The 25277-nt window shown below is 43.1% G+C and overlaps 1 protein-coding gene across 1 annotated transcript in view; it reads left to right on the forward strand.

The window, feature by feature from the left end:
- The first annotated feature begins 2751 nt into the window (after positions 1-2751).
- fgf2 (fibroblast growth factor 2) overlaps positions 2752-25277 on the forward strand; it is a 144631-nt gene continuing 122105 nt past the window's right edge. The window contains exon 1 of the mRNA XM_068042624.1: positions 2752-3150. Coding sequence (XP_067898725.1) covers positions 2964-3150 — 187 coding nt within the window. The 5' untranslated portion in view covers positions 2752-2963. The remainder of the gene's footprint in view (positions 3151-25277) is intronic.

Consider the following 25277-nt stretch of genomic DNA (forward strand, 5'->3'; position numbering starts at 1 on the left):
GATCTGTTTCTGCAGTCCCGACTGTCACGAGGAAAGCACTACCACTTTGTTGAATTGTCAGGTATTGCAGCTACTTCAGCTTCAGTGCCATCAGCATAATAAGCACGAACAAGTGACCCCCTCTTTCAAAGCAAGCACCAATAATATAATGGGTTCAACAAAACTAAAATGTCTGCACAGAATTAAAAGGTAACTTTCTTTTTCATTAAAACATGAGATATTCTCTGGTGTTCACCAGTTGTGTAAAGTTTGTAGCTGCTTGAAATGAATTGAGTGTGCATGACCCAGTTGCATTTATAGGTATTGTCAATGGGTCTGATTTAGTCCTGGTTTAACTTCTCCAATGCCCCATTGCTTTTTTTCCATGTTGGCCCTGTTCCAGAGATGCTTTGCAGCCTCCTCTTACTTCACTCTAACTTCAGGTATCCCTTATACTAATCTTTATTTGTTTATGTTGCTACTAACCCAGTAGCAAAGAGAATTAGACAAGAATGACTCAGAAAATTGAACATACTCACTTTTAAAGACAATAGCTCATCAGGGAACTCATCTTTGCTGAGGATGCTGCATTATCATCCCACACAGAAGAGTGTCTGCAGAGACTCATCGACAGGTTTGCGGCTGCCTGCAATGAATTTGGCCGAACCATCAGCCTCAAGAAAACGAACATCATGGGGCAGGACGTCAGAAATGCTCCATCCATCAATATTGGTGACCACGCTCTGGAAGTGGTTCAAGAGTTCACCTACCTAGCCTCAACTATCACCAGTAATCTGTCTCTAGATACAGAAATCAACAAGTGCATGGGAAAAGCTTCCACTGCTATGTCCAGACTGGCCAAGAGAGTGTGGGAAAATGGCGCACTGACACGGAACACGAAAGTCCGAGTGTATCAAGCCTGTGTCCTCAGTACCTTGCTCTGTGGCAGCGAGGCCTGGACAACGTATGTCAGCCAAGAGCGACGTCTCAATTCATTCCATCTTCGCTGCCTCCGGAGAATACTTGGCATCAGGTGGCAGGACCGTATCTCCAACACAGAAGTCCTCGAGGCGGCCAACATCAACAGCTTATACACACTACTGAGTCAGCGGCGCTTGAGATAGCTTGACCATGTGAGCCGCATGGAAGATGGCAGGATCCCCAAAGACACATTGTACTGCGTGCTCGCCACTGGTATCAGACCCACCGGCCGTCCATGTCCCCGCTTCAAAGACTTCTGCAAACGCGACATGAAGTCCTGTGACATTGATCACAAGTCGTGGGAGTCAGTTGCCAGCGTTCGCCAGAGCTGGCGGGCAGTCATAAAGGCGGGGCTAAAGAGTGGCGAGTCGAAGAGACTTAGCAGTTGGCAGGAAAAGAGACAAAAGCGCAAGGGGAGAGCCAAGTGTGTAACAGCCCCGACAAACAAATTTTTCTACAGCACCTGTGGAAGAGCCTGTCATTCTAGAATTGGCCTTTATAGCCACTCCAGGCACTGCTTCACAAACTACTGACCACCTCCAGACGCTTACCCATTGTCTCTCGAGATAAGGAGCCCAAAGAAAAAAGAAAGAGAAAGCTGGAAATAGAATTATTTTAGGCTTGGTTGTTCAGGAAATCATTAAGTTTTTTCTGAACATAGGTATTGATTAACTTAAATGATTTATGACAGGTTGTAGGGAAAATTATTTGCTAATAAAATGTAATTGAAGCCAATTTTCTGTGTTTTTATCCAATAGACTATTTCTATTTACTTTGAAATGTCATGTTCTTGTGTGGAATCTTGAACAGGTAATTAGGAAAGGGTCATGTTTGGGCTAAAGTCTAAGTCACTTAACTGTGACATCATCCATCCTCTCCTGGTAAGTCATTATCTATAAATTTTAAGTTTGAAAATCAAATTCTTGTCTCTATAGTATGATGGAAAATCTGGCACATTTATTCTCTGCTCCCTACATTATGTTAAATAATACCTGCTCTGCACATGTACTTCTGGAGGTGAGGATTTGGCAGTGGTTATTGAGTTATTTGCTATGTGAAAAAGGTTCTGAGCTCCTGAGCAGATTTATCACATTGTGCATGGGGAAGATGATGCTGTTTCCTAGTTTGTTTGGTATTATATAGTTTGTTGTATAAGTCTTCTTGAATTTGTTTCAAAAATATTTTAAAGGTCAGCCACCACTTATAAATAACAATTGGAAGCATTTTAAAGAGAAAGAAAAATGTCCCGTTGGTCACTTTCCAATTGTTTAGTAAGGAAAAGTGAAAACAAACTGCGTCAAACATTTCAGGGAGAGAGTACCTCGTTTCCCCTCTGGGGTTGGAGAAAGTCGCGAGCAAGCCCACCGGAACGTGATGTTGCCCCTTTAAAAGCACTTGTATCCTGTCCCAATTCCTCCCTCGCCCGAACATGCCCAACAAGTTGGCTCCTAGAGGCACGCGTGCGCACTTGTGGCCGGCAGGCTGCGCAGTTGGGGAGAGGAGTGTGGCCGCTCGGCTTTAGCAATGAGACTGCCTCCAGAAAGTAGACATTTCCAGCAAGTGGCCTTTCCACTGATTTAACAGCAACACACGCAGTTGTGTGTGTGAGTGTGGACGCGCGAACCCCGCCAAGTACCGGGAATTATGACGAGGAAACTACTGCGAAGTGATGGAATGAACCGTTATTCCTAATCATAAAGTTGGCGTCAATCCTTGTAGCCGGGTTGTCTGAATATTTTTTAACAGAAAGCAAAAAGGGGGTGGTGGGGGGGAAAAAAAACAGTATTTTTTTTTTGGGACGGGAGGAAGGGAAAGAGGGAGAAAAAAGTAACCCAGTGCTTCGCGCTTTACATGAAGGAATCTGTGGAAGAAGGAGTGGCTGTCAGCATTTGAGAAAGGATAAAGGGAACGGGGAAGGAGAGTCCGCCTGCTCGGAGACGGCAAGGTGGGCGAGTGGAGGCGGCCGAGCGGGGGGCAGCTGGAGTCCGAGGCGGCCTGTTGACATGGCGGCGGCGGCTGGAACAGGAGGGGTCAGCACCCTGCCCACTCTACCTGATGCCGGCAGCAGCCCCTTCCCACCGGGATCATTCAAGGAGCCCAAGAGACTCTACTGTAAAAACGGGGGCTACTTCCTAAGGATCTTGCCGGATGGCAGGGTGGACGGAACCCGTGAGAAGAACGATGGCAACAGTGAGTGTTGCAGCTTCCACTAATATTTTACTGCTAAAATCTTGGATCCTGTTCTAGAATACCTTATTATTCAGTCAAGGTTTTCTATCTATTATTTACTATTCCAGTTGTGTGATGCACATTCCATTTCCATTGATTTGTATTTCTCCAATGCTTCAATTCAAATCCCCGAACCAGCAATTAGTCATATTATTGCTATGTAATAATTAACTTCAATTCCACCGCGTTTCCGTTCGGTTCCAGTTGTAATTGTTCTGGCTACCAATTCCACAGATAGTTTCTGTTTATAGATTTGATTTATCCCGCTCCCCCATCCCAAGAAATTCAAGAAACGGTCTCTCTTTTATGTGTCTTAACGCAACAGTATTTGGCGTTTTGGAGGGCAGTCTTTAAAAGGACATCTTGCTGCTGTTTTACGACGTTGTGGAGATGAGCTGCTCTTTGCTGTACCAATCAAACATCATGTAGACTTTTGTCACTTTTTGCCCACCTTTTGCACAGGTTTTTTTTTGTAGATAAGACCTCCGAAAGCTTCTAAAAATTGAGGACTCTGCTGAAAAAAATAATGGGGGAGTTGGGGGTGGTTGCCAAGCAACTATAAATAAAATAATATAATTGTCTATCCCGATAACGATCAAGAGGATTAGAGAATTCTTAAATTTTCTCTATATATCGAAGATAAAAATGTTAAATACTATTTTACAACTTCCACAAATCTAGCATTTTAAATAAAAAGCACAAGTAGCCCGACTCTCATATCAAACCTAATGTAAGGTTGCTGAGTAACGTTTTTAAAAATCCTGCCCAGTTTCTTGTTGCATTCTTACACCCAAATATTACATTAAATTTTCTTGCAATACTCCACTCGGAGAATCATCTTGTGCTAGTACGTTAAACTCAGAGGGAAATGAACAGAATGCGAGTGAATGAATTGTTTTTTCAATATAACGAAAACTATCTAAGTTTTCGGTAGTAGAGTGGCAGCAATGCGTGATTAAGACGTCAAAAGGTAGGATGCTTAAATATTGAATGTTTTTATTTACCGCATCTGAATTAGTTGCGAATGAATTTTATATAAACCTCCATTTGGGTGCAGCTTTACAAAATTCGTGTCAGAGCATAAACTAAAGCAAAATACGTGCACCTTGCTTGAGATGTATTGCAACGAAACATCATAACTCAGCGAGAGATTTCGCTTCAGTGCCAGTTGCTATTAGATTTTGTTCAGGACGTGGGGGAGGGGTGCCAAAGTTTCGCACTTTAGAATTTGCTATTGGGTTCTGTATTGTTCCGGTTTCCTGTACTGTTAGAATATTTTTGTGCGTAATTGAAATGAATTACTTCCTTAAGTTGTCAAATGCTTGCCTTACTCCACTAGAGTGGTCATTGCAATGGGTTTGCATCATTTTAGTGGCGGAAGTGCGATGATATTTACTGAGCGTTCTACTATTACATGGACTTGAATGATTTTTCATTTTCCTTTTCTTTCCCCTTCCCCGCCCCCCGGCCTCCGCTTAGTTTTAGAGGTGGGCACCGACAGAAGGAACAGTTCACTCAGCAGAACCATATAAATTATGCATTGTTCATTATTTTCTGAAGCGAGGGAGATCTGGATTGTATTATGTTGGAAATCTCGACGAGGTTTCAGAGCATTTGAAGACTGGTTTCAAATGGGCAACAACATCGTTTCTCTTCAAAACGACATCTAGTGCGTTCAGCATTTTGACACGTTTAATGGACATTGCTTTGCATGCACTATTGGGAAAATGTGGATCGATCCTCATTTGGATTTACTGAGTACCACTGAAGTGCAGGACAGGCATATTATAACTTTTAATTGTTGAGCTGTAGTACAATCAGTGTGTACATGCAGGCCTTGGAATAATCCTGAGCAATGCCAGATGGGTTTTGCTAGAGATAACAAGTACCTGGTAAAAATCTTATTGAGGATTTCAGACGACATAAAACTATAGCGAAGTTCAGGTGATTTGTAACAATCTTGTGAATCCATAGATAAGCACACACCCTTGAAACTGCCTAGGTTTTTTTAAAGAAGTAAATTGTTTAGTGAAGTTCATGCCCTGGGTTGCTTTTTCTTTGGCACATTTTTTTGTGTGGAGTGCTGACAGCTAATTAACATGCTATGTCTTACACACAGGATGAACATTTTTTTGTCTTACTGGGGACAAAATATGGTATATACTTAAGTAATCTCTTGGTTTAGATTATTAGCATAAACGGTTCGAACTTTTGTCATTTGTTGTCACATGATTTCATTGATTTGTGCCTTCTAATTCATGAAAGGCATCCTCTCTGTAAACAGTTCTGCAGGTTTAGCTTTGAAAGGAAATAGAGTAGTAACATTTTGTTAACAACCTGCCAAGCATTATGGCATTATATATTGTAGCAACCACAAACCAAATGAACAGTAATATATCAACCACATTTAGAATGGGCACACCACTTATACTGTACCACATGCAATGACGCCATCCTCTGACCTGCACTGTTTCATGGGGATGATTGTTTAATTGAGAACATATGGCAGTGCCTTAGGAAAAACATTGTGATGTCACTGGAATTTAAGCAGCTATAGCATTGATTTAGTTCCTGTTGAAATTGTGTTGTATGCTACCATTATAGGATTTAATCATAAGAAATGTAACAGGGAGCAAGGGGTAGGATCCTACTTGCAGTCCGTTCCTAAGTTGTATGAGTCAAAAAGGAATTGAGTGTATACTTGAAAAGATAAGTTTGCACGGCTATAGGGAAAGTGCAGGGGTGCGGAATTTCAAAGAGCTTGCACTGACATAATGGACCGAATGGCCATCTGCTGTATGATTTTTGAGCTTTGTAAAGTATAATCAATTTCTACTGCCCTAATGTCTATGTCCTAAACAAACATATGAACTTTCCAAAAGACATCAAGCTAAAAAGAAATTGCCATGCAAGATTTGTTAAGAGAGCAGGTTCTCATTTTAAAGTGAGATTAGCTGCCTGTCTGTGGTAAATATTAAAGTATAATCTGGGGAACATTTTTAATGCAGTAAAGCTGTAATATTTGTAAAAGTTAAATATCTTGTATCTTTCAATGTGACTTCATTCTGGTATGAAATTGATTCCTTCAGATCCACAGAATTTTTCTAGGGAAAAAAATGTTAAGATACTTTTTTCCTTCCAAATAGGCAAAACGATGAAAGCATCAAATTATGTTTGGATAACACTCATCAATTTTGCAGCAATTCAACAAGAAAAGGGGTGTGTTCAAGATTTATTTTGCCTCTAGTTATTATATACAATGGCCTGGATGTGCACTTGTTTGCTGGTCTCCATGATTTTGCATGCAAGCACTGAAAATTCTTAATTAAAAGAAAGAGCTAGACCTACTTGCATAAATTTAGTGTGATGTGTCAAGAGTAGATTTTAGTTTTGTGCATTTGTAAGCTTTCTACCCTGTTACTGCTCAGAATTACTAGTCGTGACAGATGTCCATGTTGAAATGCTAAGCATTGTATTGTGTCTGGGCTATTTCATCTGTACTGAGAGAAACCAGGCAGAACATTTTCAATAATCACAAGGCCACAAGTTTGGGAAAGTATCAAAGATTTCATTTTTTATGTATTTTGCATGTTGGGCCTTCAATAGAAAATTCTGAGTTAATTGTGTTGCTAGGGATGGAAGGTTTTTTTTTAGGGTGTTGAGGGAATTGGGATCAGAGGGTGTTTGAGTTTCTTGTCATTGAGGACTCAACAGTGGGGTAAACCTCCCTGCTGAAGTGTTACATCAATGACCGCTCCAACAAGAACTACTAATTAATTGTGGGAGGGAAGCAAAGAAAATATGTATTTTGTAATCATATATGTAACAGGGATAGAAAGAAAACAAACAACTTGCATTTATATAGCACCTTTTCACAATTTTGGCATGTCTCAAAGTGCTTAATAAGCCAGTATTGTTTGAGCTAACTGTACGATGACAAATGACTAACCGTGAGACAAAAACAAACAGGTTGTGATGTATTGCTTCAGAAAATTTACTGTTTGACAGTGATGGGTGAATTGCTGACCCATTTTAAAAACTACATTCCCAAGTTCCAAAAGTACCTGTCACTGAGACTGTGAATGTATAGTTGTACAAACAGTTGGAAGGTGCATGTTGCATTAAAGTGTAAAGGCACTGTATCATACAAAACCTCCATTTTGACATTGGGAAAAGTAATCATTTCAGTGTTGTTGCATTCAACAAATAATAGTGCATGCAGTGCTCCTTAAGGAACAAAGAAACATAGGAGTAGGTAGTTCAACTGTCTCAACGCCACTTTCCGGCACTAATCCCATATCCTGTGATGTCATTGGTATCCAGATATCTATCGATTTCTGTCTTGAACACGCTTGATGATTAATCTTCCACAGCCCTCTGGGACAAAAAGGTAGAACTGATAGGAGGAGGGGAGGGAGTTTGTCTTATTGGTTTTCTTGGTGGTAATTTTGTGCAATTTGGTGGACCAAAGGGCTCCAAACTTTATAACTAGCACCATTCATAAATCATTAAAAAAAAATAAGGCAAAACAAAAGTTGAATAGATTTTTTTTATTTGCTGTCGACATAAAATTAATTTACTTGCAGTGAAATATTAGTAGAAAGTATATTTGTGCATTCCTGCAGGAACCTCCAGAAAACATTTTTCTGAAAGTTTTTTTTTCCTTTTTAGCATTCTCTCAGCTCTCCTGCAGTTGTGATCTGGAGGTCGTGAATCAGCCAAAGGATTATTGTGTTATATGGGATTAAATCCCTCCATCTAAGAATTATTTAATTTTTAATATATAATTCATTAGCACACACTTGGGAGTCTTTTCAAGAAACAACATTATGCTTTCTCTAATTTGAATGTGATTTGAGCTTGATAAATTCTTCCTCACCCTGGGTGGAGTTTTCCACCTAAAGAGTTGGCAATAAAATATACAGTTTGTGGTTATATAAGACTGCAGGCTACTGGCAACTATTGAGGACTTTATAATGTCTCCATTCTGATTGGTTTGCAGTGACATAATTTGTAATATGATAGAATATTACAGAGTGTGATTTCACCCAGCTGTTTTGAGATTCTATAACTTTGATAATTTGATGTATTAATTTTCTATAGTGTTGTGGAATGAGTTATCGGTATTAGCTCCACTGCTGCAGAACTGCTTTGCTAACATGTCACTCCTCTTTTATGCAAACTAGTTGAAAGAAGGCACACAATGTGGAGGAAAATATCTATGTACTATGCTGAGTTTACTAAATTAGTCCAGACCTAAAAATATTGTAGAATAATTAAAAACAAAAAATGCTGGAAATATGTCTATGCACTGTCCGAAAGGCCCACCCCCACTGCTGCTCCCAAGTTGCATTAAATGACTCTATCCTTTTGTGCCTGGGGTTGACCATATTCATGGTACTTTACTACTAGTATATGGAATCTACTTTCCTCATGAAGAGTGAAGACCCTCTGTAACAAGTTTAAAAAGGCAGAAAATATATCTCAAATCCATTTCACGTAGACCATTACTACTGACTACATTTAGGATTAGCTAGATGATTTACAATAGATATAACTGGGCTGACTGTTTTAAAGAATTTCTGGTTCTCCAAACATCTCCTTCTTTTTAAAAAAAAAACCTCCTGAAGTGACAATCTCCTTGTGGCAATATGTGCTTGAGTTGTGTACTTACCCAAATATCATAGAATAGTTACAACACAGAAGGCGGCCATTTGGCCCATTGTGCCATGCCTGCTCTCTGCAAGAGCGTCTCTCCTAGTCCCACTCCTCTTGCCTTTTCCCATAGCCCTGAACTTATTTTGTCTTCAGATAATTACCCAGTTTTCTCTTGAAGGCTTCGATTTGAATCTGCCTCCACCATACTGTCAGGCAGTGCATTCCCGATCCTAACCACTCGCTGTGTTTATTTAAAAAAAAAAAGTTTTTCCTCATGTCACTGTTGCTTCTTTTGCAAATTACCTCAAATCCGTGTCCTCTGGCTCTGGATCTTTCAGCCAATGGGAAGAGTTTCTCCCTATCTACTCTGTCCAGACGCCTCATGATTTTGAACACTTCAAGAAAATCTCTTCCAAGGAGCACAGTTCCAGCTTCTCCAGTCTATCTGCATAACTGAAGTTCCTCATCCCTGGAACCATTCTCATGAATCTTTTCTGCACCTTTTTTTAATTTTTTATTTTTTTATTATTTAGAGATACAGCACTGAAACAGGCCCTTCGGCCTACCGAGTCTGTGCTGACCATCAATCACCCATTTATACTAATCCTACACTAATTCCATATTCCTACCACATCCCCACCTGTCCCTTTATTCCCCTACCACCTACCTATACTAGGGGCAATTTATAATGGCCAATTTACCTATCAACCTGCAAGTCTTTGGCCTGTGGGAGGAAACCGGAGCACCTGGAGGTAACCCACGCAGACACAGGGAGAACTTGCAAACTCCACACAGGCAGTACCCAGAATTGAACCCGGTTCGCTGGAGCTGTGAGGCTGCGGTGCTAACCACTGTGCCACCTTTCTATAATGCCTTAACAGCTTTCCGAAAGTGTGGCGCCCAGAACAAAGAACAAAAAGCACAGTAACAGGCCATTCGGCCCTCCAAGCCTGCGCCGATCTTGATGCCTGCCTAAACTAACACCTTCTGCACTTCCGGGGCCCATATACCTCTATTCCCTTCTTATTCATGTATTTGTCAAAATGTCTCTTAAACGTCGCTATCGTATCTGCTTCCTCCACCACCTCCCCTGGCAGCAAGTTCCAGGCACTCGCCACCCTCTGCAAAAAAAACTTGCCTCGCACATCCCCTCTAAACTTTGCCTCTCGCACCTTAAACCTATGTCCCCTAGTAACTGACTCTTCCACCCTGGGAAAAAGCTTCTGACTATCCACTCTGTCCATGCCGCTCATAACTTTGTAAACCTGTTTCGTGTCGCCCCTCCCACCTCCGTCGTTCCAGTGAAAACAATCCGAGTTTTTCCAACCTTCCTCATAGCTAATGCCCTCCAGACCAGGCAACATCCTGGTAAACCTCCTCTGTACCCTCTCCAAAGCCTCCACGTCCTTCTGGTAGTGTGGCGACCAGAATTGCACGCAATATTCTAAGTGTGACCAAACTAAGGTTCTGTACAGCTGCAACATGACTTGCCAATTTTTATACTCAATGCCCCGACCGATGAAGGCAAGCATGCCGTATGCCTTCTTGACTACCTTATCCACCTGCGTTGCCACTTTCAGTGACCTGTGGACCTGTACACCCAGATCTCTCTGCCTGTCAATACTCCTAAGGGTTCTGCCATTTACCGTACATCTCCCACCTGCATTAGACCTTCCAAAATGCATTACCTCACATTTGTCCGGATTAAACTCCATCTGCCATTTCTCCGCCTAAGTCTCCAACCGATCTATATCCTGCTCTATCCTCTGATAATCCTCATCATTATCTGCAACTCCACCAACCTTTTGTGTCGTCCGCAAACTTACTAATCAGACCAGCTACGTTTTCCTCTAAATCATTTATATATACTACAAAGAGCAAAGGTCCCAGCACTGATCCCTGCGGAACACCACTAGTCACATCCCTCCGTTCAGAAAAACACCCATCCACTGATACCCTCTGTCTTTCATGACCGAGCCAGTTCTGTATCCAGCTGTACACAATACTCCAGTTGAGGCTGAACCAGTGTTTTATACTGTTTTATCATAACATCCTTGTTTTTGTACTCTATATCCCTATTTATAAAGCCCAGGATCCCATGTGCTTTATTAACCGTGTTCTCAAACTGCCCTACAACCTTCAATGATTTGTGCACGTATACCCCCAGGTCCCTCTGCTCCTCCACCCCTTTTTAGAATTGTAACCTTTAATTTATATTGCCTCTCATTCTTCTCAATGAATCACCTCCCACTTCTCTACATTAAATTTCACCTGTCACTTGTCACCCCATTCCACCAGCCTGCCTAAGTCCTCTTGAAATCTATCACTGTCCTGCTCACAGTTAACAATAACTCCATGTGTTCTGTCATCCTCACATTTTGAAATTGTCCCTGTACACACAAGTCTAGGTCATTAATATCGATCCGGAAGAGCGGGGTCCCAACAATGACTCCTGGGGAATTTCCACAAGTCCAAAAAGCAACCGTTCACAACTACTCTGTTTCCTGTCACTCAGCCAATTTCATATCCATGCTGCTACTGTCCCGTTTATTCAATGGGCTCTAACTTTGCTGACAAGCTTATTATGTGGCACTTTATCAAATTCCTTTTGGAAGTCCATGTATACCACATCAACTGCAATACCCCCATCAACCTTCTCTGTTACTTCATGGTAAAACTCAATTAAAAACAAGTTAAACACAATTTCCCTTAACAAATCTTTGCTGACTTTCCTTAATTAATACACATTTGTCCAAGTGACTGTTAATTTTGTCCTAAAATTATTGCTTCTAAAAGCTTTTCCATCATTGACTGGCCTGTAGTTGCTGGGCTTGTCCTTGCACCCTTTTTTGAACATGGGTCCAACATTTGCAATTCTCCAGTCCTCTGGCACTACACCTGCATCTAAGGTGGATTGGAAGATTATGGCCAGCAATTTTCACCCGTACTTTGTTAAGTATCTTTGGGTGCATCACATCTGGTCCTGATGACTAAGTATGGCCAGCCTGTCTCATACCTCCTCTATCATTTTTGAGGCCATAGAATATTTCAACTACCTCCTCTTCCACCATGTTTTGGGCAGCATCTTCTTCCTTGGTAACGACAGATGCAAAGTACTCATTTAGTACATCAGCCTTGTCCTCTCCCTCTATGCATAAATCATTTTTTTTTTAGGTCCCTAATCGGCCCCACTCCTTTTACCAGCCTTTTAAATTTTGTGTCTATAGAAAACTTTTAGGTTCCCTTTTTATATTAGCAGTGAATCTCTTCTCATACTCTGTTTGCATTTTCACTTCCCCTGTGAACTTTCTATATTCAGCCTGGTTCTCAATTGTATTAATCACCTGACATCTGTCATACACACACTTTTTATCTGTTTCATCTTACTCTCTATCTTAGTCCAGGGAGCTCTGGATCTGTTTGCCCCACCTTTTCCCCCTTGTGGGAATGTACCTTGACTGGACCCAAGCTATTTTCTCTTTAAAAGCAGCCCATTGTTCAGTTAGCCTTCCAATCTTTGATTCCAGTTTACTTCGGCAAGATCTGTACTCACTACATTGAAGTTGGCCCTCCTTTTTTTCCCCCCCCAATTAATTATTTTTACACTGGCTTGCTTCTTGTCCTGTTCCACCTCATTCCCCAGAACCAGCAGTGCCTCCTTCTTTGTTGGACTGGAAACATACTGATGTAGAAAATTCTCCTGAACACAGCCTAGGAACTCTTGCCCCTCTTTGCCTTTTGCATTACTACTATCCAAGTCTATATTAGGATAATTGAAGCCAACCATTATAACTATGCTTTAGATAGTCATTTGGTAGTTCAGAACTTGAGTATTGCTGAAAATAGAGACATGTTGTCGAAGCTTTCTGTCTTGCACTCATCAGAAATCATTGCCCTGAGGAATGAACCAATCAGCTGCCTGGTTTAAATTTCAAACAAAGGCTTGGCAGTTAACTGTCAGTCACCGTAAATGGTGCATTCTCTATGGCAATGCCTCTACCAGAGTTCACTTGCCAACCAATCAGCACTCTCTCTTCTCGTGCAGTATAAATTGTTGTTTTCCCTTACATTGGTTATTCTTGCATATTGTCCTGATGAGTGCAAGATGGCAAGCTTCGACAACATGTGTCTATTTTCAGCTATGCTTTATTTCTTGCACCTCTCTGCCATTTCCTTGTAAATTTGTTCCTTCGTATCATTCCCACCAGTTGTTGGAGGCCTTTAGAATACTCCCAGCAATGCAATGGTACCTCTAGTTAGAGCTAAGAAACAATAAATAGATTCTGTCTTTTACCCTCTAGGAGACCCCCTCTCTCCAGCACTGTAATGTAATAAAATGATTAAGAACAAGAGGAATTGAAAATAAGAGGATGTTATGCTTCAGTTATTCAGGGCATTGGTGAGACCACGTCTCACCAATTTTGGTCTCCTTATTTAAGGAAGGATGTGAATGCGTTTGGGGCGGTTCAGAGGAGCTTTACTAGATTGTTTAGTTTAGAGATACAGCACTGAAACAGGCCCTTCGGCCCAACGAGTCTGTGCTGACCATCAACCACCCATTTATACTAATCCTACACTGATCCCATATTCCTACCACATCCCCACCTGTCCCTATATTTCCCTACCACCTACCTATACTAGGGGCAATTTATAATGGCCAATTTACCTACCAACCTGCAAGTCTTTTGGCTTGTGGGACGAAACCGGAGCACCCGGAGAAAACCCACGCAGACACGGAGAACTGTGTGCAAACTCCACACAGGCAGTACCCAGAATTGAACCTGGGTCGCTGGAGCTGTGAGGCTGCGGTGCTAACCACTGTGCCGCCCAACCTGGATACCTGGAATCAGTGGGTTGCCTTATGAGGAAAGGTTGGGCAGACTGGGATTGTTTTCACTGGAGTTGAGAAGAGTGAGGGGAGACTTGATTGAAGTAAATAAGATCCTGTATAGTCCAAACAAGGTAGATGTGGATGACTGTGGGTGACTCCAGAACTAGGGGGCACAGTTTAAAATTAGAGGTTGCCCTTTTAAGACCGAGATGAGGAGAACTTTTTTCTGAAGTTGGGTGACTTTGGAACTCGCTGCCTCAAAGTGGTGGAGGCGGGGTCATTGAATATTTTTAAAGCTGAGGTGGATAGATTCTTGCTGGAATCACTCAGCAGGTCTGGCAGCATCTGTGGAAAGAGAAGCAGAGTTAACGTTTCGGGTCAGTGACCCTTCTTCGGAACCGAAACGTTAACTCTGCTTCTCTTTCCACCGATGCTGCCAGACCTGCTGAGTGATTCCAGCATTTCTTGTTTTTATTTCAGATTTCCAGCATCCGCAGTATTTTGCTTTTATTTTAGTGGATAGATTCTTGTTAGGCAAAGGAATCAAAGATTATCGGGGGTAGATGGGCATGTGGAATGCGAGACACAAACAGATCAGCCATGATCATCTTGAATGGCGGAACAGGCTAGAGGGGCTGAATGGCCTACTTCTAATTCATATGTTCGTATCAATACAGCTACCCCTCTTTCCTTCCCTCCCTATCTTCCTGAGCACTGTGTATCCAGGAATATTTAGTATCCAGTCCTGCCCTTTTTGAGCCAGGTGTCTGTTATCGACACTGCATCTTATTTCCACATGGCTATCTGCTCCTGCAGCTCACCAACCTTATTTACCATACTCTGCGCATTCACATACATGCACAGTAAACTTAATTTAGACCTTATTACATTCCCTCTTAGACTGAACCCACCTAATGCCTTACTATTTCTGACTCGATTGCTGTCTGGCTTTCCCAAATATGCATCATTCTAATATCAAAATTGTTGCATTAGTGCACTCTTCACTTGAGACAGAGGTTGTGTATGTTCAAACCCCACTTCAGAGACTTGAGCACAATCTGGCTGACACGCCAGTGCAGTGAGGGGGCGCTGCGTTGGTCGGAGGTGACATCTTTCAGATGAGATGTTCAAACAAGGTCCTCTGATCTCTTGGGTGGACATAAAAGATGCCATGACACTATTTTGAAGAGTAAGGGAGTTGGATTTATTTATTCCCAACACAGTAATGGGAAAAATTAACTATACCCTTGTTTACTAGACTCATTGTTGATGTATTTTTCCACCTGTTCACGATGACATCGTTGTCTCATATTTCTTCACCTCATGTTCATCTTTCTCCTTTGTCTCAAATCTGTAGCAATTCCTTCTCTTGATTTTGTTTCTTCATATTCTCCTGTTTGAGCACATTTAGCTAGAAATTGTGTTCCTTTTGCTTTTCCTCAGCTGCTAAACAATCTATTTCTATCTGGTCATTTTCAACTACTGTTGCTGACTGCTTTAAAATTTTTCCTTGGTCTGTGATTGCTCCATCTCACCTCAGCTGATACCATTGTTACATTCTTTTTTAGCTTCTCTTACCAGATATTTTTGGTTTTTTTTTTGTTCAGACTACTCTTGCAAGTGAACCCTACCTCCTTCAGTGCTTCTCCTTCTTGATAACAACTAGGCAAAATATCATACTGTACCCAGAACAATGAACAAAAGAAAATTATTAGGCTTCTAATGCTGTTTCATTCCTCCACGGGTCCTCCTGGTCTTTGGAAGCATCTGACTATTGTAACTGCCAAATGAAGGTGTTAAACAGTATTGCTACTTTCCATTTATTCTGTTAATGAAAGAATAATTTGTATTTTGTTACTGATTTTAATGCAGAAAAATGTTCCAAGACGCTTGAGAGAAGCAATGAGAAATAAATACACATTGAACCAAAGGAGGAGAAATTAGTAGGGGTGACCAAAAGCTTTGTGAAAAGAGGCAGATTTTAAGAAAGGCCATGAAGGAAGAGAGAGAGAGGATTGAAGACTTGGGAGGGAATTCCAGAGCTTTGGCAGGAGTGAAGGGAGAAGGGATACATTAAAGACCAGAATGGAAAGGGGTTTTTAAGAGGTTGCAGAAATATGCAGGAGCAAGTTCACAGAGATTTAACCATAAAAATGAGATTATAGAATTGGAGGTTTCGGGAGACTGGTAGTCAATGTAGGTCAGCAAACATAAGGGTGATGGGTGACTGGGACTTCATGTGGGATAGGATATGGCTGAGTTTTGGATGAAGTGATGTTTGCAGGGGATAACTACATTTTGGGAAAACTGAAGCCGTTGTCTTCCCACAGCAAACATCGTACCCTAGCCATTCCCTAGCAATTATTTGATGCTGAACCAGGCAGATTACAACCTTGGTGTCATATTTGACCCTGGAGAGATTTGAAAACTTTAAAATTGAGGTGTTGCTTAACCAGGAGCCAAATCAGCAAGCACAGGGGTGATGGGTGAATAGGACCTGGTGCAAGCTAGGTCACGTGCAGAGTTTTGGATGACCCTGAGATGAGCTTCCAACCACATATCTGCGCATCACTGAGACTGCTTATTCCCATGCATGTAACATCGCCCAGCTACTCTCCTGCCTCTGCTCATCTGCTGCTGAAACCCTCCATCCTTTTTGTTACTTCTAGACTTGATTCCAATGCACTCTGAGCCAGCGTCCCATGTTCTACCCTCCACAAACTTATGGTCATCTAAAACTCTGCACGTATCCTAGCTTGCACCAGGTCCCATTCACCCATAATCCCTGTGCTTGCTGATTTGGCTCCTGGTTAAGCAACACCTCAATTTTAAAGTTCTGGTCCTTGTTTCCAAATCACTCCATGGCCTCACCCCTCCCTATCTCTCTCATCTCCTGCAGCTCAACAACCGTCCAATATGTGCTGGCCTCTTAGTATCCTCGATTTTAATTGCTCCACCAGTGGTGGCCATGCCTACAGTTACCTAGGCCCCAAGCTCTGGAATTCCCTGTAAACCTCTCCTCATTTTAAGATTCTCTTTTAAAACCTACCTTTTTGACTAAGGTTTTGATCATCTGCCCTCTTTGTCTCATAAGGTCAGAACATAAGAAATAGGAGCAGGAGTAGGCCATTTGGCCCTGGAGTCTGCTCTGCCATTCAATAAGTTCATGGCTGATCTGATTGTGGCCTTAACTCCACTTTCCTACCTGCCCCCCAGGACTTGATGTCAAATATGTTTGATAACACTACTGTGAAGCACCTTGGGATGTTTTACTGAATTAAAGGTGCTATATAAGTACATCCAACCATCAAGAAGATTGCCCACCCCCCCCCCCCCCCCCCCCCCTCAAGTTGAAATCAGGGGACACGATCACTGACCAACGCAAGCAAATAGACTGCTGGGTGGAGCGCTACCTAGCACTGTACTCCAGGGAAAATGTTATCACTGAGACTGTCCTCAGTGCAGCCCAGTCTCTGCCAGTCATGGATGAGCTGGACGAACAGCCAACAAAATTGGAACTCCGTGATGCCGTTGATTCTCTAGCCAGTGGAAAAGCCCCTGGGAAGGACTGCATTACCCCTGAAATAATCAAGAGTGCCAAGCCTGCTATACTCTCAGCACTACATGAACTGCTTTGCCTGTGCTGGGATGAGGGAGCAGTACCACAGGACATGTACGATGCCAATATCATCACCCTCTATCAGAACAAGGGTGACTGTGGTGACTGCAACAACTACCGTGGAATCTCCCTGCTCAGCATTGTGGGGAAAGTCTTCACTCGAGTCATTTTAAACCGACTCCAGAAGCTGGCTGAGCATGTCTACCCTAAGGCACAGTGTGGCTTCTGAGCAGAGAGATCCACCATTGACATGCTGTTCTCCCTTCACCAGCTACAGGAGAAATGCCGTGAACAACAGATGCCCCGATACATTGCTTTCATAGATCTCACCAAAGCCTTTGACCTAGTCAGCAGACGTGGTCTCTTCAGACTACTAGGAAAGATCGGCTGTCCACCAAAGCAACTAAGTATCATCACCTCATTCCATGACGATATGAAAGGCGCAATTCAGCATTGCGGTGCCTCTTCAGACCCCTTTCCTATCCTGAGTGGCGTGAAACAGGGCTGTGTTCTCGCACCTACACTGTTTGGGATCTTCTAGTCCCTGCTCCTCTCACATGCATTCAAGTCTTCAGAAGAAGGAATTTTCCTCCACACAAGATCAGATAGCAGGTTGTTCAACCTTGCCCATCTTAGAGCGAAGACCAAAGTATGGAAAGTCCTCATCAGGGAACTCCTCTTTGCTGATGCTGCATTAACATCTCACACTGAAGAGTGTCAGAGGCAACATGATTAGGATTTGATAGGAAAAGGAAATTGGAGATGATGTAGCAGTTTGCAAGGACAGAAGGCTTTGAGGGTGGAGTTATTGAGGAAGAGGATGATGTAGGCGATTTGTGAAAGAGAAATAGAACCGACTCCAGGTAGGCAGTGGCATAGTGGTATTATCACTGGACTAGTAACCCAGAGACCCAGGGTATTTCTCTGGGGACATGAGTTCGAATCCCACCACAGCAGAAAGTGAAATTTGAATTTAATTAATTAAAAAAATCTGGATTTATAAGCTAGTCTAATGGCCGTGAAACCATTGTCGATTGTTGTAAAAACCCATCCGGTTATCGAATGTCCTTTTTTAGGGAAGGAAATCTGCCAGCCTTACCTGGTCTGGCCTACATGTGACTCCAGACCCACAGCAATGTGGTTGACTTTTGCATGCCCTCTGAAATGGCCTAGCAAGCCACTCAGTTGTATCTAACTGCTACGGTCAATAAAAAGGAATGAAACCGGATGGACCACCCGGCATCGACGTAGGCATTGGAAATGACAACGGCACACCCAGCCCTGTCAACCCTACAAAGTCCTCCTTATTAACATCTGGGGGCTTGTGCCAAAGTTGGGAGAGCTGTCCCACAGACCAGTCAAGCAACAGCCTGACCTAGTCATACTCACGGAATCATACCTTACCAACAATGTCCCAGAGACTGCCATCACCATCCCCAGGTATGTCATGTCCCACCGTAAGGACAGACCCTCAAGAGGTGGTGGCACAATGGTCTACAGTAGGGAGGGAGTTGCCCTGGGAGTCCTCAACATCAACTCCGGACCCCATGAAATCTCATGGCATCAGGTCAAACATGGGCAAGGTAACCTCCTACTGATTACCACCTGCTGATGACTCAGTACTCCACCATGTTGAACACCACTTGGAGGAAGCACTGACGGTAGCAAGGGCACAAAATGTACTCTGGGTGGGGGACGTTAATGTCCATCACCAAGAGAGGCTCGGTAGCAACACTACTGACCGAGCTGGCCGAGTCCTAAAAGACATAGCTGCTAGACTGGGTTTGCGGCAGGTGGTGGGGGAACCAACACGAGGGAAAAACATACTTGACCTTGTCCTCACTAATCTGCCTGCCGCAGATGCACCTGTCCATGACCGTATTGGTAGGAGTGACCACCGCACAGTCCTTGTGGAGACGAAGTCCCGCCTTCACATTGAGGATACCGTCCATCGTGTTGTGTGGCACTATCACTGTGCTAAATGGGATAGATTTCGAACAGATCTAGTAATAAAAACTGGGCATCCATGAAGAGCTGTGGGCCATCAGCAATAGCAGAATTGTACTCAACCACAATCTGTAACCTCGTGGCCTGGCATATTCCCCACTCTACCATTACCATCAAGCCAGGAGAACAACTCTGGTTCAATCAAGAGTGCAGGAGGGCATGCCAGGAGCAGCACCTGGCATACCTAAAAATGTGTCAACCTGGTGAAGCAACAACACAATCTGTGTGCCAAACTGCGTAAGCAGCATGCGATAGACAGAACTAAGCGATCCCATAACCAACGGATCAGATCTAAGCTCTGCAGTCCTGCCACATCCAGTCGTGAAAGGTGGTGGACAATTAAACAACTAACAAAGTCCGAAGAAGGGTCGCTGACCCGAAACGTTAACTCTGCTTCTCTTTCCACAGATGCTGCCAGACCTGCTGAGTGATTCCAGCATTTCTTGTTTTTGTTTCAGATTTCCAGCATCCGCAGTATTTTGCTTTTATTTAACTAACTGAAAGAGGTGGCTCCACAAATATCCTCATCCTCCATGATGGGGGAGCCCAGCACATCAGTGCGAAAGATAAGGCTGAAGCATTTGCAACAATCTTCAGCCAGAAGTGACGAGTTGATGATCCATCTCGGCCTCCTCCTGAAGCCCCCAGCATCACAGATGCCAGACTTCAGCCAATTCGATTCACTCCGCGTGATATCAAGAAACGACTGAAGGCACTGGATACTGCAAAAGCTATGGGCCCTGACAATATTCCGGCAATAGTACTGAAGACCTGTGCTCCAGAACTTGCCGTGCCCCTAGCCAAGCTGTTCCAGTACAGCTACAACACTGGCATCTACCCTGCAATGTGGAAAATTGCCCAGGTACGTCCTGTGCACAAAAAGCAGGACAAGTCCCATCCGGCCAATTTCCGCCCCATCAGCCTCAATCATCAGTAAAGTGATGGAAGGTGTCATCAACTGTGCCATCAAGCAGCACTTGCTTAGCAATAACCTGCTCAGTGACGCTCAGTTTGGGTTCCACCAGGGCCGCTCAGCTCCTGACCTCATTACAGCCGTGGTTCAGACATGGACAAAAGAGCTGAACTCGAGAGGTGAGGTGAGAGTGATTGCCCTTGACGACATCAAGGCAGCATTTGACCGAGTATGGCGTCAAGGAGCCCTAGCAAAACTGAGGTCAATGGGAATCAGGAGGAAAACTCTCCGCTGGCTGGAGTCATACCTAGTGCCAAGGAAGAAGGTTGTGGTTGTTGGAGGTCAATCATCTGAGCTCCAGGACATCACTGCAGGAGTTCCTCAGGGTAGTGTCCTAGGCCCAACCATCTTCAGCTGCTTAATCAATGACCTTCCTTCAATCATAAGGTCAGAAGTGGGGATGTTTGCTGATTGGTGCTGAACATTGCACATTCGTGACTCCTCAGATACTGAAGCAGTCTGTGTAGAAATGCAGCAAGACCTGGACAATATCCAGGTTTGGGCTGATAAGTGGCAAGTTACATTCGCGCCACACAAGTGCCAGGTAATGACTATCTCCAACAAGAGAGAATCTAACCATCTCCCTTGACATTCAACAACATTATCATCGCTGAATCCCCCACTATCAACATCCTAGGGGCTACTATTGACCAGCAACTGAACTGGAGTAGCCATATAAATAGCGTGGCTACAAGAGCAGGTCAGAGGCTAGGAATCCTGAGGCGAGTAACTCACCTCCTGACTCCCCAAAGCCTGTCCACCATCTACAAGGCACAAGTCAGGACTGTGATGGAATACTCTCCACTTGTCTGGATGGGTGCAGCTCCAACAACACTCAAGAAGCTCGACACCATCCAGGACAAAGCAGCCCGCTTGATTGGCACCCCATCTACAAACATTCACTCCCTCCACCACCGACGCACAGTGGCAGCAGTGTGTACCATCTACAAGATGCACTGCAGCAGTGCATGAAGTCTCCTTAGACAGCGCCTTCCAAACCCGTGAACTCTACCAACTAGAAGGACAAGGGCTGCAAATGCATGGGAACACCACCACCTGCAAGTTCCCCTCCAAGTCACACGCTATCCTAACTTGGAACTATATCGCTGTTCCTTCACTGTCGCTGGGTCAAAATCCTGGAACTCCCTTCCTAACAGCACTGTGGATATACCTACCTCAAATGGACTGCAGCGGTTCAAGATGGCAACTCACCACCACCTTCTCCAGGGCGATTAGGGATCGGCAATAAATGCTGGCCTTTCCAGCATCACCCACATTCCATGAATTAAAAAAAAAAAGCTGGCTGAGCATGTCTACCCTGAGGCAGTGTGGCTTCCGAGCGGAGAGATCCACCATTGACATGCTGTTCTCCCTTCGCCAGCTACAGGAGAAATGCTGCGAACAACAGATGCCCCTCTACGTTGCTTTCAGTTAGCATAGGGACCAGGAAGGAAAGCTGGGTGGTAGCAATTTAGTGAGATTGGGATTAAAGATGCAGCATTTGCATCTCTATGGACAAGATGAACTTTTAGATGGTGTGAGAGGAGGTAGGAGAGAAAGTGGAGAAAAACATGGATTTAGGGTTATTGCACAGGGCAATCTGGGGGAGTTTTGGCCTGGTGAGCAAAAGTGGGTGGTGTGGTGGTGGTGGTGGGTGGGGGGGGTGCATGGGGTGGGACAGAAGAGAAGCAGCAGAAACACTAAACAGTCTCAATCTTCATGATTAAAAGCCCATGAGCACCTCGCACTTGTTGAAGCAGAGGGACAGGAAAAGGGGTTTTAAGGAGATGATTGGTTGTAGAGTGATGAAGCTCGGGGTTATCTTTGCTCGACAGGATACCCCTGGTAGAGTGGGCACTTTTACATAGGAGAATAAGCCTTGGAAGTACATGATATGGTCCAGTCAAATCTGGTGGTGGATGGCTAAAGCAGTTGTTCGCCAGGCATACTCCAGTTTCATAGAAACATAGAAAATAGGAACGGGAGTAGGCCATTTGGCCCTTCGAGCCTGCACTGCCATTCATTATGATCATAGCTGATCATCCAACTCAGTAACCTGTTCCCGCTTTTGCCCCATACCCTTTGATCCCTTTAGACCCAAGAGCTATATCTGATTCCTTTTTGAAAACATACAATGTTTTGGCATCAACTGCTTTCTGTGGTAGCGAATTCCACAGGCTCACCATTCTCTGAGTGCAGAAATCTTTCTTCATCTCAGTCCTGAAAGGTTTACGCCGTATCCTTGGACTTTGCCAGTAGTTCAACAATCGCCACTTCTCTCCACATTACCTTCCAGGATGTCCATTCACTCTCAAAGAAAACCCTTTAAAATACAGAAACCTATTTTCGGTGATAGTATTGACATTCTAGTTATGCCTGAAATTGGCGTACGAGTGACAACATTTTGCTCTACACTGACTATTTCTCAACTGGTTGGACTTTCCACCACCTGCTCCCCCAAAACTGTCATTATGACAGTACGGCCCTCATCGCCAAATAACATGTAGGTCTCTTCCCATACTCTTGCACTTTGCTTCAAACACCTCAGCTTTTTCCACTCTCTTGCCTCTTTAGAATTGTCATTGTCTACCACCACCAAATTTCGCATTAGCATATTCTCTCTCCTTTCATCCCTCCAGCCCCTGCCGAAATGCCTGTTGACACAAGGACATCAGAGGTTATAAAAGGACAGATTGTTACAACAATTCTATAGACCCAATATTTCTAGAGATGTGGCTGAAGTTAGTAGGATGTATGATGTCACAGTATGGCTAAACTGAGGAAGAAATATTACAACAAATTATCTCTGCAAGCCCTATCCATTATTAACAAACCTTTAAAAAGGATGGGCATAGATATCTTGGGTCCCTTGCCTGCCAAGAGTCAGTCATGAAAACAATACATATTAGCTGTGGTTGACTCTGCAGCTGGATGTTCAGAAGCAGTAACTTTTGAATCCATGAATATTTGAGCTGATGCAATGTAGGAAATGTGCACTCCAGTTGGGTTACCATAAGAAATTTTAACCGGGACAGAATATTATGTGTCACTACTATTGTAAAAGTGCCAAATATAAGAACGTAAACCTACCTTGTATCATGTTTAGATGAATGAGCAGGTAAAGAGGCTTAATGGCATAATGACTGGTATGCTGAGCAGTGGGATAAAATATTGCCATATTTATACAGTGAAGTACCCCAAGAATCTATAGAATTCTTTCCATTTGAATTGCTATACAGCTGGTGAGTGCATGATTTGTTAATCAAAGGGGTATGGATGGGGAGGACAAATGTAGCAGAGTATACGTTTGAATTGAAGGGTGACCTAACTAGGTTTGTTGAATGTGCTTGAAAAATAAACTGGTATAAATTTCCCGATTTGTACAGGAATCCAAATAGAAGAAAACAGAAGGAGTGAGAAAGGAAGTGAAAATAACAGGCCTCTAGCTTGATTTCTAGCCACAGCTTTCCTTACGTTACTTTTTCTGGAGCATGGTTATGTTGGCTTTGGGGGCCCAACGAAGGGTCTTGTGCAGGGCTGCAGTCAGGATTAGCATTGAATTTGAAAGCCAACAACTTCTGGTCAGTTCCTGCAAAGGCTTGACAACTGGTTTTTTGCTCACCCAGCACCTTTAAGTATTTTGTGACATTACATAAACAAAGGGGAAAATATCCAAACATTTTTCAAAAATGCACACAAAGCTATAGTCTGAAGTGCTGCCAGATAAAATGGAATAAAGTATGTAGTTTTGTAGACTCCTGTTTCACTGAAGTTAGTGCAAGACTGCCAAATATATAATCTGTGCCTCTTCTGATAAACAGACTAATGTGTACTGTTCCGATTGTTTGCCTTTCTGTGCTGCATTTAAGTTGGAGTCTTCCTGGCTAAAAGGCAGCTTCCTGTTCGAGGCAATTTATTTAATTATTTCTGTGTGTGTGTGTGTGTACGCACATGAGGTTTGGCATAAAATGTCCCATGTTTAAAATGAGGAACGTTGTTAATGTAACATTTTCTAGGGTCAAATGTTGAATTTAGAATATGAACCTACAACATGGGTAGAATTAAGATTGAGGTTGTGTTGAGAGTTTGAGGAGCTAGGGCCGAAACTAAAACACAAAAACTCTCAGGTAATCGCTGGATCGTTACCTGAGCCACGTGCAAGTTGGCATAGGGATAAACAGATTAGAAGGTTAAATGCGTGGCTGAAGGAGTCAGGTTTCGATTCATGGGGCACTGGCACCAGTACCAGGGAAAGAGGGAGCTGTTCTGTTGGAGCGGGCGCCACTTAAACTGGGCTGGAGCTAACGTTCTACCGAACTGAATAATTGTGGTAGATCGGTCTTTAAGTATTGGGAGAGGGACACTGGGGTTGTGGTGGGAGGATTCGGGCAAGCATAAATTCAAAAGCAGTAAGAGAAATGGCAAGGCTGTAGAGCAGAGCAGTGGTTTGGGTGAAGTAAGCAGAATGGATCAGGAAGAGAACTTAACAAAGGTAATAGAACATGAGCACCAAGGTGACAACTGGAAAAATAGGAAAAGATTAAAGCACTATATCTGTGAAGCATTGCAACAAAATAGATGAATTAATAGCACTGATAGAAATAAATGGGTTTGATCTAATAGCTATAGTTGCAGAGTGACCAAGGTTTGGAATAAAATATTCCAGGATATTTGACTGTTCGAACAGATGGGAAAAATGGAAAAGGAGGAAGGGTTGCCCTCATAATGAAATAGAGATGGGAGAAAGAAGATCTTGGCTTGAAAATCAAAATGTAGAATCAGTTTGGAACTGAGAAACATCATGGGGCAAAAAACCCTAGCGGGAGTAGTTTATAGGCCTTCAAGCTGTAGCTGTGGTGTCTCTGTATAAATTGGGAAATTAGAGGTAACAAGGGAAATATAGTCATCATGGGGGACTTGAATCTTTATTTAGACTAAGCAAACCAAATTAGCAGCAATAGTGTAGAGGACGGGTTTATGGAATGCATTCAAGATGGCAT

Source organism: Heterodontus francisci, chromosome 1 (genome assembly GCF_036365525.1).
Source record: "Heterodontus francisci isolate sHetFra1 chromosome 1, sHetFra1.hap1, whole genome shotgun sequence".
Classification (NCBI taxonomy): Eukaryota; Metazoa; Chordata; class Chondrichthyes; order Heterodontiformes; family Heterodontidae; genus Heterodontus; species Heterodontus francisci.